Source organism: Phalaenopsis equestris, unplaced genomic scaffold (assembly GCF_001263595.1).
Source record: "Phalaenopsis equestris unplaced genomic scaffold, ASM126359v1 Scaffold000402, whole genome shotgun sequence".
Lineage (NCBI taxonomy): Eukaryota > Viridiplantae > Streptophyta > Magnoliopsida > Asparagales > Orchidaceae > Phalaenopsis > Phalaenopsis equestris.
In genome coordinates, this window is record NW_018164844.1 from 11,869 (window position 1) to 27,390 (window position 15,522).

At 30.0% G+C, this 15,522-nt stretch overlaps 1 protein-coding gene across 6 annotated transcripts; it reads right to left on the reverse strand.

The window, feature by feature from the left end:
* Window positions 1-2,173: 2,173 nt before the first annotated feature.
* LOC110026803 lies at window positions 2,174-12,341 on the reverse strand. 6 transcript variants are annotated; one of them, XM_020727946.1, is made up of 10 exons: window positions 12,288-12,341; window positions 11,890-12,169; window positions 11,628-11,714; window positions 11,392-11,493; window positions 9,703-9,877; window positions 8,526-8,797; window positions 8,273-8,399; window positions 8,112-8,201; window positions 7,171-7,233; window positions 2,174-2,655 (listed from the first exon to the last, which is right to left on the reverse strand). In XM_020727946.1, the coding sequence occupies exons 2-8, from the start codon at window positions 12,010-12,012 to the stop codon at window positions 8,146-8,148; spliced, it is 942 nt and encodes a 313-aa protein (XP_020583605.1). In that variant the 5' UTR covers window positions 12,013-12,169; window positions 12,288-12,341; the 3' UTR covers window positions 2,174-2,655; window positions 7,171-7,233; window positions 8,112-8,145. The 6 variants fall into 6 exon arrangements, with proteins under 6 accessions (XP_020583605.1, XP_020583607.1, XP_020583604.1 ...); XM_020727948.1 differs by having other exon boundaries at window positions 8,112-8,192; window positions 8,273-8,371; window positions 11,625-11,714; XM_020727945.1 differs by having other exon boundaries at window positions 7,171-7,194; window positions 11,625-11,714.
* Window positions 12,342-15,522: the final 3,181 nt, after the last annotated feature.

The window sequence follows — 15,522 nt, forward strand, 5'->3', positions numbered from 1 at the left end:
GAATGTTAATTTACCTCAAGGAGACTAATTGTACATATATTACTTAAATGGGTCAAGTGAATCGACTAGGGATAGGTTGGGTCAACAATTGTTTTAATTCAAAGATAATGACTAATTAGCATGAATATGACAAAATTAGGATCAAAGAAAGATTCTAGATTAATTAGTGGATTATCTAGGAACCTATGGACCCAAGTGCCTAAATGGACAATCTACTAAGCTAAGTCATGTATGGTTTAAGCTTACTAGGCCTTGCTTCACTCAGGTCATGCAAGCTTTTGATCGATTTATCTTCCTAATTAGATAATCAAATATGCCCAGAGTTAAGATTGGGTTAATCATTGCATTTAAGTAACCATGCTTCACTGAGGTTGGTTAATCTATGCTAAGGGTAACCTTGTCAAGCTAAATTGTACTAGCTGAGACATACAAGTTATACTAAAGTTGTAGTGCCATAATAGATCCTCCATTGGGCCAATAATCCTAAGCTCTAGAGAAATATGCCTAGTTGAAAAGATTGACAAAGTTAAGCCATAAAAGCTTAGGTTAGGCATAAATTGGTCATTATGGAACCTGGGTCATCCAAGTTGATATTTAGGAAACATAAGGATGATTCAATCTATGTTGATCAACTATGTTCTCCAAGGGCATTGATGGTGTGAAATGCTAATTAATTCTATCTCAATGCCACTAATGGGTCATCGGTTGAAATAAACAAGTCCCAATACCTCCTATGTATAAAAAGATGCCTAATTAAATTCTTAATACTAATTAAGGGCAACACAATAAAAGAGAGCGTACCTAGATGATTCCATCATATGAGCTCAATCAATAATCAGAAGCTAATATGCTATATTACTTTACAATATCTATTGAAGATGTAAAATCTAACAAATTTTAAAAACTATTGCTCTTAGCACGTCAAGAGATAAAACATATCAATAATGTATTATATAATTTTAATGATGTCAAATTTAAAAATAGCATGTTGATCATTGTATTTCAATTCAAGTGACAAGTATGCATAAATGACACCATGTCATTGTTAGTGTAAATATCAAACTTTAGATGTTAGTTTTGTAAATGCATAAGAATTGTGTAGTGCGCATGTAACTTTTCCTACTTGATATGCACAAACATACAAACGATACAATTCTTTTGTATTTACATATCTAACATCTAAAATTTATTGTATAATTTACAATTGACTTTTAAATTGTTTTTTTTTTTTTTTTTTTTTTTTTTGTATAATTCATGCTCTACAATATAATTTATAATTGACTTTTAAATTGATTTTTTTATTGTGAATAATTCATGCTCTACATAACTTAACGAGCTGAACACACAAAATGTGACACATTTGGATAACTAGTTGAACCAAACAATATTTGAACTTGTTCAAGCTAGACTTGTTTGCACCCAAAAAAGAGGTTGAGGTTGAATGGAAGAATGTTAGATGAATTTTATGATGCCTCTTAGCATCTGCTTGCAGTGGGATGCTTTCTTCATCTTCTTTAAATGGTTCTTTCAGCTTTAGGAATTCATCTGTCGATCATTGCTCCTTCAATTCATAGTTTTCTTGCTGAATAGATAGACAAGTGTTACTATTTCATAAATAAAAGCCCCTTTACTAGAAATAGAGGCCTTAATTTGCTATTGTATAACAAAACTGAATATAAAATTAGCCTAAACATCATGATGAAAGAATCTGGTTGAATTCACATTTGGCTCTGAACATGGGTGAGCAAAATGAAGTCATGGATGAGCTATCTAATGCTCCAAATTTCTATTTGAAGAATGTTCTCCCTCCACTCACTTATTCGGGATAGTGGACTCGTATAAGACCTTGGGGTCATATAAACGCGAGAAAATTTGCTCCAATATTTGGGCATTTAAATGCATACCACAATATTCATATATATTTACATATCTAGCACTTAAAGCTTTCATAGTTATAATATTAACACCCATCATTAATATAACTTGAAAAATAATACTATCATTAACTTTTTTTTTAACAAATATGTAGTTTCATACAGAAGTTTATACACAGAAGTATTAGAAAAATAAGTATAAAAATTTGGATGTTAAATACATAAGAATTGTGTGGTATGTATGTAAATCCTCCAATTTGTTATTACTAGCACGGAATCTTGTAATTAGAATAGCAAGAGGACAAGTGTTCACGAAATTACTTTCTAATGTGGCAACTGCCAAACTTCATATATTGGGCAAAAAAAGCTCGATTACTACAAACATGTACTGGCCAATAGCTCCAATGGTATTTATAAATATATTATGTATAAATCAAAAAAGAATAGCCCACTTTGGGATACAAGTGCAAAAATGGTAGCAAACCTTGTACAAGAATAACCAAAATAATGCTGATCATCCCTGTTGTATTTGCTTATTGAGGCAAGGAAAGAAACAACCTCAGAAGCTTATTCTGCTTGGATCGGCAAAGTAAAATTGCACCAGTAAGTTTGAAGCAGGTGATCTTGCAAGAGACAAGACTTGAGTCTTAATGATGCTTTTAGGTTCCCCTATTTCTTTGTAGATGTGGAGGTTTTCAGAGCATTGATGGTGCAAGTCTCTGGCTGCATGCTCAAATATTTCCATGGCTTTAGCAGGTGGTAATCTGTTGTCGCTACATTCCTGCATTTAATTAAACTAATTGTTATTTTTAGGGGGGTTAACATGTGTATCATATAATTCAAATATACATACATATTTAACAATCAAATCTTAACATTGACTTGTATAAAATTTTAATGACATAAACATAAAAAGTATGAGTAAACAAGTGTGTAAATTAATATTAGAGGTGTATTCATGTGATGTTAAGGATTTGAGAGTCTCAGAAAATATTATATTTTAGGCATTAGATATGTAAATGCAAAATAATGTGTCATATGTATGTAAATTCCACCCTGTTTTATTAATGTATATGGATAGTAGATAAGGCCCACCAATATAAAGGCGCAATGCATCTATGAATACTAATATCTTTGAATAGCTTAAAAGCATAACATACTAACAAAACAAAGATAATGAATACCAACAAGCATCTAATTAGATTTCAATAGGCATTGTAAAAAATAAAGGAGCCTTGGCAGATGTGGTTTTCTGTAAGATTCCTACCAAAACTTTTTCTATTCAATAACTCTTTAGGGTCTTTTTGGGGCAGCTCCAACTGTTTGAAGAAGCAACTCTAAAGCTGCTAAAGAAGAAGCTATGAAGGTACCAAAGCTTTTTCTATTTGTTAATTCTTTAGGGTATGTTTGGGGTAGCTGCATCTGTTTAAAGAAGAATCTGTGAAGCTGCTATTCAGAAAGCTGCGGTGGTTGTTACATTTTTTTTTTTTTTTTGGAAAAAGTCGAACCGTAGCTTTGTAGCAGTCATCACAGGTAACCATGTATTGTGGGAAACTCACCATGCCAAAGTATTTGGCACCATGAATTTAAGCAATAAAATGGTGTTAATTTTTATTATGAAAGGGGGCACAATGTTAAAGATTTCTATCTTCTTTGCCACAAATTTCATCCAGAGAAACAAAAGGACCTTTACAATAACAACAAAAATAACAAGCCTTATCCCACCACATAGGGTCGACTATATGAATCATTTTTCTCTATTGTGTCCTATTGAGTGTCATATTTTCATTGAATTCTAATAGATTAAGATTATTTTTTATAAAAGACGCCCAAATCTTTTTAGATCTACTTCCGCTTTCCTAACATAACTCGAATCTAAAACATCTACTCCCCTAACTGGATCAACAGATAGTCGACGTTTAACGTCAACAAGCCATATAAAAAAACTCTCTCATCTTCTCTGACACTGGAGCTACATCAATCCTTTCATGGATAGGTTTGTTTCGTATTTTGTCTCTAAGTGCGAATGATGAAGGAGATGATGCGAGAAATGACAACAAAATGTCTAATAAAAATACTAGAGAGTCAAATAGATATGTCCATCTGGATCTTGAATGGTTCTTTTATGATAGTACAACTCTTTATAACGTTGCAAACTCCCTCTTAATATTCATTTCATAATTTCTTATGATCAAGGCCTAAAATTGTCATATATGTATAATTTAAGAACTTGAGTGTTGAAGGAAGAGCTAAATAACATTGAAGGAATCTTTGAGAAATCTTTGAGAAGAATAGGAAAACTTGTAATTGGACCGGAGTGGCGATTACCTTTGAATGCTAATCTAACATCAAGATAGAAACTTGATCAATATTTTGGTTAATAATGTCCATGACATTATTTTCTTAAAAAATATTAAATCATAAAATAAGGAGAGGATGTGAATTAAAATTTTGAATTTCTTGGCAAAGTCATATAACAGATTACACAACATCTAGTGGATCAATTTAATACAAATAATGCAAATGCGCACAGTGATAGGGAAAAATTTAATGAACATAAAATAATATATGTATTGGACATCATTTGCTCCTCATTGTATATATTTGATTATAAGGAAACCTAGTGATTTCCTCAACATAAGAACAAATTGAGCAGAAAAAAAAAAAAAAAGGTAACAAAGTTCAATTATAATTTTTCATTAGTTTTAGCAATGATGAGAACATTTTTAAAAAAGGAATTCCAAAGGCCCGCCACAATAAAATTTACTACAAATTACTAGACACTGAAAAGAATGTTAAAAGCAAGGCAATCCTATTGCAGAATAGTTAAGCTGAATTAATTTATATATTATCATTTACAACCGTGAGAGGAACAATGTAAAAAGTTTATATCTATTAAAATACATCAACATCAATAACATTTCTAATATACATGCACAAGTACCTTTGCATCCTTATCTAGTACTATAAGAAAGTAAACTCTATAATATTCAAAATGCACATGCAAGCAGTTTATATAATATTATTCATATATTCATATCATTCAATTCAATATAATCTATATATTTTTAAATAATGTGCAATTGTTAGTAGTGTTAAAAATATATTATTTTTACGGCAACATAACTAATAATTAAAAAAGCATATAAATCAAAATAAAATTGTGCAACTAGACTAAAGAAATATAAGTAATTATTAATGTAATTTGTTTAAAGAAATAAAATACTCCAAAAAATTAAAAGTAATACTCGCTTCAATCTCAGATGATTATCTTGCCTATATATTATATCATTTTTCTCAAATAGACCCTTATAATCATATATAGAAAGTATTTATTAATTTATTATAATTTAAACTTACTATTAACAAATAGAAATGAAATATATACTTCTAGGGTAGCCTGTCCAATTGACTTGCTTCTTAAAACTGAGTTGAACAAGTTCGAAGGGCCAAGGTCCAAAGGCAGAGTCTCAAGAACTGAGTTTCAAGCCACGCGTTGATCGATTTCTGAAAGCTGATGTCTATGTTCTAAAGGAAGAATTCCAACCGCTTAGTTAGCCGAGTTCTAAAGTCCAAGTTCCAAGGGCCAAGTTAGTCAAGTTCAAAGTGCTGAGTAGGCTAAGTTCCAAAAGCAGAATTCTAAGTGTTGAATTCCATGCTCAAACTGCTTGAACATTAATACCTAGTCAAGATTCAACATTTTATTTGTTAGTTCTTGCGTTTTAGTATTTTGCTTGATGTCATAGCATAAATTTTTAAATTCATATTTGTATAACACTTTACTCCATGATTTTGTATTAGGATATTAACATGTTACTTTTTATTTTACACAATTTGTTATTTCTTACTATATTATCTTGTTGATATGTTAGTTTGGAATATGTTAATTTAGTAGAAATTTAATATATATTTTTCTTCTAATGTAAGGCTTACACTTGAAAGTGCCTACGTTTCACCTTGCAAACAAAAAATATCTAATAACCCAATTTTATAAGTTTAAGTATGTCTCAATTTTAATTGTTGTGCACAATTTTATTAAAAAAAAAACATACACAATTGGAACTCTCCTATTAAATCCTGCTATTTTGCTACCTCAAGTAATTGACATTTCTTTGCTAGAATAAATATTCAAAAAGATGTCTAAGTAAATCTTACACGATAGTACCAAAGTATTATTGCCCCCCTTTAAAATTTTTATAGTAGGATTATTATTGTCAGGTTTTTGAATTTTTTTTTGTTCCAACATTTTAAACGGTTATCGCAATTTTTAGTTAAATTTTGCTTTCTCTCTTTTTTTTTTTTTTTAATAGTGAAAAGCAGCTTTTTATAACCAACTCTACTAAAATATGGAATTATAAGAAAATATTACTCAACTTTCTAAAAGAAAATACTTTATAATCCCCATTATAACTTTCTAAGAGTCTACATTCCAACAAAAACTACAAAACATTTACAAATAATTATAATTGCCCAAACAAGTTATAAGTAGCTCATTCATAGGCTATTGTAGAAAAGATATTATACAATAATATGGGTAAATTAAGAGGTGTTTGCAAACACTTGGTTAAGACATGACGTGAAAACAGAAAATTGAATTTGTTTAAAATAATACTAAATTGTCATTTCCCACCAAAATTTGTGAATGCCCTCCTAATTAATTTCAAATTTAAAAACATAAATTCCCTACTGCAAGTAATTATAGGCCAATTAGTCATTACAACCTTGACCATAACAATATTATCATTTTAAAGTTCTCGATAGTGAGTTGGTGCCTTTTTTGCTTAAGATCATATAACTCGAGTGAAGTTCTTTCATCATTGGAAGGAGTAAACATTATAGGGGGATTTACATGCATAACACTCAAAACTTCATATTTTCTGTATTTCACACGTCTATTTCACAAGTAAACTTTTAAATTTACACCATTAGCGACCAGTTTAATGACATTGCTGCACAAGAATCAAACGTTGTAGGATGTTTACTAGGGAGCAAACTGCATAATTAAGTTAAAACCATGAAATTAACCAAACTTGGATATACAAAGATATAAACATCATCAAGTAAGAAGAGCTCAAGAAGGAAGAAAAAAATATTTAATATGAATATATAAGTTAATAAAAGAAACCAAAACAAGTACCTTAGAAATGAAACACCAAAAAATGAATCTCGAGATTTGAGAAAGGGATAAAAAACATGCAATGAATACATAGATGACTGAAGATAACAACATAACCTTGCAATTAAAATGTATCTAAAGCAATAAAGAAAGAGAAGAAATATAGAAGAAAAGTCAAACCTCATCCAAGATTCACAGCTGTATCTGCCAAGAGATGCAAAGCATCAAGATCAAGCATTTAAGCTGTAGGGGATAAACAAGGAAATAACATGTTTTGGTCAAGTTAGATTAATTATAAAGATGAAAGAGAAGTAATATGGAAAGAAAAACATTACTAAAACAAAAAAAATGATATATTTGAGAATCTATTAATAAGAATTAAAGGCAAAAGCCCAAGACAAACATTTCATGTCAAGGAGAATTAGGATTAAGATCATAGAAAGTGGATAGTGTTAGAAATATATAACTAATATTATCCTTTCCCTTTTACTAAATATAATTGAAAACTACGTGGACTGACCTCACTTCCTAACTCTTCAATTTGTTATAGATACATATTTTGTTTGAGAAGTCTTTTGAAGTTCTTTTGGAATCAGTTGAATATGTATGTAAATGTATTGTCATCACTAGCATGCAACACATTTAATTCAAGAATGAAATTTTGTTTCTACTCAATAAACATGGGTTATTCGGGCCTTAAGCCAGGTCATGGACATCATCACTCTACTCCAGTCTAGAAAATGCAACCAAAAAAAATTTTAGTTTGCTCACTACATCCCAAAAAGTTAAGTTTGATCGAATTTGAAAACTCATTTGAAGACTTGGAATGGCCTTTTCAATACTTATCAAATTACATTTTCTCACAAAAAGATCCTAAAGAAACATGATGAATTTAAAATCATAACATTTCAAAATCACATTTTTGCCAACCATTGCCTAACAAGTAGATGTATCATGCTCAACATATTTTAATTGAAATTAATTTCAATTAATCAAATTTTATGTACAAATTGTGATATAAAGTATGTAGTGGACATGACTTTAATATGTATACAGACACATACATACTTAGAGAGAGAGGGACAAATATAAGCAATGGTGTGAAAAATGGGCAAGTGTACCTTTGAAGAAAGGTTTCCGGTACTTTCTTTTCACCTATGTTTTCGTGATTATTTGACTTACTTCCAATGCCCGTATAGTCCCTGTTAAGCCTTTGAAATCTATATTATGGGTCCCAATGACACAAAATATAAGCAATGAGGAAAAATGGAGGAAATTATACCTTTGAAGAGAGGTTTCCGATACTTATTTCTCACATATGTTCTTATGATTTTTTTCCCTACTTCCAAATCTTGTATAGTCCCTGTTGAGCCTTTGAAATCTATATTATGTGTCCCATCGTCGGAATGCTGGATACGTGAAATAGAGTAAAGTAACTAAGATATATTAAACACAAATTCAATTTCCATAACAATAACACAACAGTCACAAGAAGAATATTCCCAACAGGAATATGATGGGACAAAGAATCTCACCTTTCTTTCAACTCGAGAAACATGAGAAGGTTCACTTCTAGTTGTTGTTCTCTCCAAATTTTGAGAGACTAATGGAATAATTCCAATTTGAGTAGCTTCCATTGATATTGGTATAGCCAAATAGGCTCTCCTATTGGCAGCAACATCAATCTTTGGTTCTGAATCATGCTCCTTTGGTAAATATAAACTAGCATCTGTATTTTTATCTTCAATTTTGCATGAAAACGATGACCTTCTTCTGACATAATGGAATTTGCAACTAGGAATCAAACCTGAAAAAATTCCGAACTTCATTACATCTTATAAAATTATTATAAAATAAAATTAAAAAAATTTCCACAAAATAGTAAATGGTAAGGAAGAAGGTAAAATTACTAGCATCTAAAAATATAAATAACTAGCATAATGTGTTATGTGAATATTTTATCAACTAGAATATGGATTAGAAGTAGCATCAGTATACGCAACTTCTATGAAGAAGTGAACATTTCTCAATTAGTTACAACCTGAATGAATTACCAAAGCCCAATAGCAAATAAAATGGAGGAAGAAGAAATTTGAACCAATAGATAGGACAAAAGGATTAAAAATTTGAAGTATTATGAGACAACTACGTAATTAAGTAATTAAAAAAAAAACTTGTGAGCTTTTTCTCATTTCACTATTGAAATTATCCTTAGTTTCTCTAGTTATAAATAATTGGGCATGAACTTCATTAATTTAACCTTCTTAAAACTTTCACAAGAATAGGATGAGTATTAAGGCTTGCGGGTGTTACATTGTCAATTGTAGCAAAATCTATTTTAAGATTAGGCTTGGATAGAAAGCATTTTTATTCAACCGAGCAAAACCCAACTGAAATCCATCATCATTAATCTTACCACAAGTTTCCAAATATTTATCCCCGACAACCTAACTATACTCTTAATTTTAGAAATTGTTATTCATATAAAAGCCAAGAAAGCCTTGTATTGAACCAAAATACCAACACATATTATTATTGAGAGTTTCCAAGAGATTCACTAAAAATAGAAAATATTACCTCCTTTTTGAAGTTATCAGAAATAACATGACTTGCATTTTTACAAAGAAATTTCATGAGCGAATTAATTTGTCATGCATGGCCTACAAATCTTTTTGTATGATTTGAGAAAAAAATAATGTAGCATATACAAACCTCTAAGATTTTTCATCTTTAATAAGGAGTGGTTGTTTGACAACTTTGGTCTATCCTTGAAGTACTCAGGATGAGAAGCGCAAGGTGTTTTATCCTTATCTTCTTTAAATTTCTCTATATAGCTACCGCAAGTTTTCATATTACCTCCGGCTCCTTGCTGATGATGACTCCAAACCTGTAAGATTGAAACAACTGTATCAAACAGAAAACAAAATTATAACACTAAACTAAAGAGGAAATTTTACAAGCTAGTGGTGAAAGTTAAAATTCTATATCAGATTGTAAATCTAAGAGCTACAAGTAAGGAAATGAGAAAACAAAATAAGGAAATTAATAAAATCAAACAAATATCCTAAGAAAAAAAAAGGAAAACAATGAAAAGATGTAGCATTAAAAATCTTCAAGATTTGAGTAACATCTCGATTGACTTAGATGTCACAAAATTTGGATGCATGAATGTTAAATTTGAAAATTTCCAATCAACTGATGAACATACTATTGCATCAACATGGATTTTAAAAACAATGTAAATTACAACATTACCCAAAAAGTCTTTTCAAGACCACATTTTGTCACTTTTATTATAAGCCATTTGGCAAAATTTATGTTAAGTTAAACATGAGAGTGGAAATAGTGCCACGACAAAAATACAAGTATAAGTCCAGTTTTGTATTGACTAAAGTTACGAGTTGACAATTTTCCACCAAAAAAATATATTAAATTTAAATTTGGCCCCAAGAAAAATTTCCAAATCCTCTCGTCTAATTGGGATCAAGCATTACACAAGGTTTGCAACTAGTAGATTTTGATGACCTCTATCATGATCGAACAACATTTGAGAGCAAGTAAATCTAATGAGGGCTCCATGAAATTGAGTTGAATCTTGGTTAATGACATTTGATTGTATTACAAAGCTAGCATTTGTGGGTTAATGATAACAAGATACTGTTAAGGTAATATGAGAATGAATTTGGTCCCAAATCAAGAGTAAAAAAAAGATTTGAGTCCTTAATATACTAAGAGTGATGTTTACCCCTTAGCTCAAGCTTTTGGGTATAAGATATAACTTAGGACCTTAGTGATCCACCCTCCTAACAAGTTGAACATTCTACCGATTTCATTAACATGAGATGAATGCAAATACAGTATGGCACTTGAACCCACTATAGAAAAAAAGATACCTCGTATTAGAGCAAGTTCCATTTCAACTTCATTAAAAATTAATGATGTGCAATGTTTACATCAAGCTAAGCATGAAACATACACTATAGATATTGAGTCACTACCTTCCACGGTGCAATATTATTTTCACTTTTCTAAGTGAGCGGATAATGGATGATAGGTTTCTATAATAGATCCTTCAACAGTTGGTTCAAAAAAACTACTTAATAACAGATAAAGCCTCTTTTTGATGTTATCCAAGCAAAGAATGAAAAAGCCTCTTTTCTATGTAATCCAAGGCAAGAAAGAAAAAAATATTTATAGAGAGGTAATTGCATGCATCGAAGATATTTTAACATCAGGAGAACCATACAAGGTGTTCCTGTGCGTAGAAGTACAAGATCAATAGTTGGATTTAAAAACCATCTTTTTGGTGGAGCAAGCTAAGAAAAAAAAAATGTCACCCACACAATTCTACACATCAGCGTTAACGAATCCCAAAAACAAGATTTAGAATTCATTTCTCACTTCTTCAATTTTCACGTCTTTCTTTTCACGTAAAGTCCCATCACTTGCATTATTAAAGGCCACACCCACATCCTGCAATCTTGCTCCACCTACTTCAAGAACCTGAAACATATATTAATCAGCATATCGGAACAAATAAAAATAAAGCATATGAATGGATTTTGACATAGTTTCAAAGATGCAACTTATCAACCAAATAATGCACGCGATGAGGAAAACAACTAAAAGAAAACCTTCTTCTGATCGTCCCCAAATTTGCAGAACGAATTCTCCAACTCTTTCTCATTACATACTGCATTTTCAGTCAAGCACAATTTCCTTTTCTGCAGAAGACAAGCTGGTTTTCATAAATTCCTATAAAATCTTTATGGAATGAAGAGGAGACTAATAGAGGATTCAGCAGCAAAACACCAATCCTCAATCTGAATCGATGATGCAAAAGAATATGGTTTAAGAAAAGAAATAAAACAAAAGTATAGATGGGAAAAGAAGATTAACCTTTATCGGCAGAGCCATTTCCTCCGGCGAATCATAGAGTGGAGGGCGGCGAGAGCGATTAAGTTTGTTTTGCTCTGCAGTAGTCATGAGTGGGACGCTATTGGGAGCAGTGCTGTTACCCATCGAGAGCTCTTGCTTGCAATATTTCGTTGGAGTTTTCAGCCCGCAATGGCGCGAGGTTTATAGGAACCGGGGTGGGACAGTGGCCCGTGGGATGGTGAGCCATCTGGCTGTTTGTTGGCCGTGCCTGGTCTTTTTCATCCTATAGTTCAGGAGCTCTCTAACGTAAACACGTTCAAATGATAATTTTCGACCGGATAAACAATTCACAAAACATGTAAGGATAGGCCATGAAGAAATATAAATAATAATAATTACTTAAATCGATACAATCCTACCAATAATGGTGCCTCAAACCCATCCTTAGAGGATTGTGTTGGCTTGTTGAAGGATTCTCCATGTAAGATCCCTAAGCTCTTATATGATTTTATCTTTTGAATTCATTGATGCATAATGATTTTTCTCTCCCTTAAGATTTGATACGCCATAAACTGGCACAAATCAAATGAGGATTTATTATTGATGAAATATTATATTATTTTCTTTATTATATTTGATGATTCTGATCTATAAGGGTCTATATTTTATGACATAACTCACTCATTATCAATCATAGTATTGGCGATCCATCTTATAATATCTATAAGATCTTCATGAAAAATTGGAGCTCTACTAGAATTTTACTTTACTATATGTTTCTTAACCTAGGGTTTGTTAGTAAATCTTTAGTTGATCATAGGCCTACTATATAAGTTAATAATCACCAAGTTATATGGAAGGAACTATCTCCCTCCCAATTTCTCTCACATAATTTTCTCAATAAATAACATTTATGATAGTTAGTTGAAGTCAAATTAGAATCAACAAATAATGTCATTTTTGAAATACATTTAGTCTTTCTTCAATGTTGTTACATTCATTCCAAATCAAAGAGAGAAGTCTTAACCCTAGTTAGGCTCAATTGTTGTGTAGGAAAACTAATAAATAAAATCTTGTTTTCTTAAATAAAATTAGGCACACTCATTTGTAACCCTCAACATTTATAACTTTGATATTAGGGATGAAGAAACCCTCTAATGAGACTCTCTTATGATGGATTAGTTAATATTCTATTATTAAAGAGGGATCCTTTCCAAATAATATATGTTGTTATACCCTTTAATTAAGAAAGGCATGAGTATGTGAAAATCATTTTTACTTTGATAGATATACCTACAATTAACCATAAGAAAATTTGTACACCTCCTCAAATTAATATGACATTCAAGTCAATGATTTATTAGAAGTGAATAGATATGCCTAGAATTGGCTATGATATGTTCATACTCGCTCTTTAATCGGATTTGATAATGAGGCCAATCATTTAAAATTAGTAATTTCTTTCTTTATACATTATTAAGTAAATAAACAAACAATAAAAAACATGTAAAACTTGAATTCATCTGTCAAGCCTGTCATCCAACCAATTGAAAAATATCATTATGTTCAAATAGATATTGAGACTCAAAGAATGTGCATTAATTGGGGAAGTTTTTCATACTTATGCTATTGACGTGTACGAGTGATGTTATAACAATTTTTCTCTTATATAAAAGATTGTATAAGAGAAGATAAGGAAAGCAACTACTAATAAATTTAGTAAAATTAATGTGAAATATTCATGTAATTCAAATCACCAAGGCCAAGTAAATAATCAAGATACATTCATTCAAGCACATCTCGAAATAAATGCTCTTGATTACTGATAGTATACTTGTATTTAAATTTTTTGACTTAGCATTAAGAAACTATGGTTTAAGGAATGTTATCCCATTAGAATAAGATATGTTTTGACATAATTTGTCCTTAAGACATAGATTGAATCATTGTATCCAAGTGATGCAAATATTTTTCCACATTAAATCACTAAATTACCAAAAGCTAATAAATTATAGAAAGGGTTATTTGTATATGTATAATGTAAAAATAATAGGATTCAAATAGCTTAGCCATGATTTCATGAATCCATTATTTTAGATAATTAAGTAAAAGCTTAGTTGCTAATATAATTGTCCCAACTCAGTTATAAGATTTTTTGTCTTCTATTGTAGATTGTATCATCCAAAACTAGTCTCATGATTTTAGATTGAGTATAAAGACCTAGACTTCTTAATAGATAATTTATAGGTGATTGATTATAATGTTGGTAGGTATTATAGTTCGTAGTAGTAAAAGACAATGACAGCAAAAGAGGAGAATGAGATAGCCAAGTTATACACACTTAAGTAACTTAACTTGACTCACAATCATATTTAGGTCAAGACGATCACTTCCAAGCTTATGAAGATCTATTGACGTAGTAATTCAAAGCATGCATATTTTATAAGCTATATATTAAAGAATATGATATAAAATGCATATTATCTAACTTCAGATGAAGAAAACTCTTATATGTATGTGAAATTGGCCATATTATAAAAAAGCACCATTGCTAAAAGGGTTTTAATTATTCGTAATTTCTTTATGTACCTCATATAGAAGATAGATAGAAAACATGTTAAAATTAAAAGTTGATCAAATGGGCCCTAATTTTAACAAATATCTTTTATAAAACAATGTTAATTCTATAATCAATATATTCAAAGTTATAAAAAGAATTTTTAGTATAAAATCCTACTACAAGTTATATAAAACCTAACAAAACACTGAAAAAATAAAGAAAATAAGTAAAAAATTAATATATATATATATATGAAAGTCTAAAACATTGGACCAAGTCGTTGTGTAATAATATAATTTGTCTTCATTGCAGTATATTTGTCATGTGTCAAATGTAAATATCTCTGTCCAAATATAAAAATTTAGCAATAATAAATATATCTAAATTTGCCAAATAAATACATCAAATATGACTATAGATTCCACAATAAAAGGATCTTTTGCCAAAACATCAGCCTAGTTGCATTTTTTTTTGCTAACTAACAGGTTATAACTATCACTTCATCTATGTATCTACAAAAGCCTTTGATATATAGATACAAAATAAAATTGTAAGAATATATATATATATATATATATATATTGTATAAGATGATACCATTGATCCATCAAACATTAAAATATGGAAAGTTTTTTGACTTTATATATGACCTAAAATATTCAAATCATGTTTTACAAAACTCAGTAATGTGATATGACCAAATTCTTTTATATTACAAAAAAATCACATATGATCTAGTTATGGTAGAAAAAATTTTATTATTTGGTGAACTATCATTCAATAATAACGAGGTTAACCTATCATAAAGAGATGAAGTCTTAAAACTAAATGGAATCCTTCACAATTAATTTGTAATGAATTATCTCATAAAAAAATAAATATTCTAACATGAAAGTTGATAACAGAAACCATCAATTATCATGCTTTAGAATAAAGTATTATATATGATACAATACATGGAAGATAGAAGTGTTTTAGATATTTAAAAGGAGCTCACAATAATCAAAGAGTAGGACTTGTCCCGCTAAATATAATCAGTTTAAAATAATAATAAATAATAAATAATAAATAAATAATAGAAAATAAAAAACACA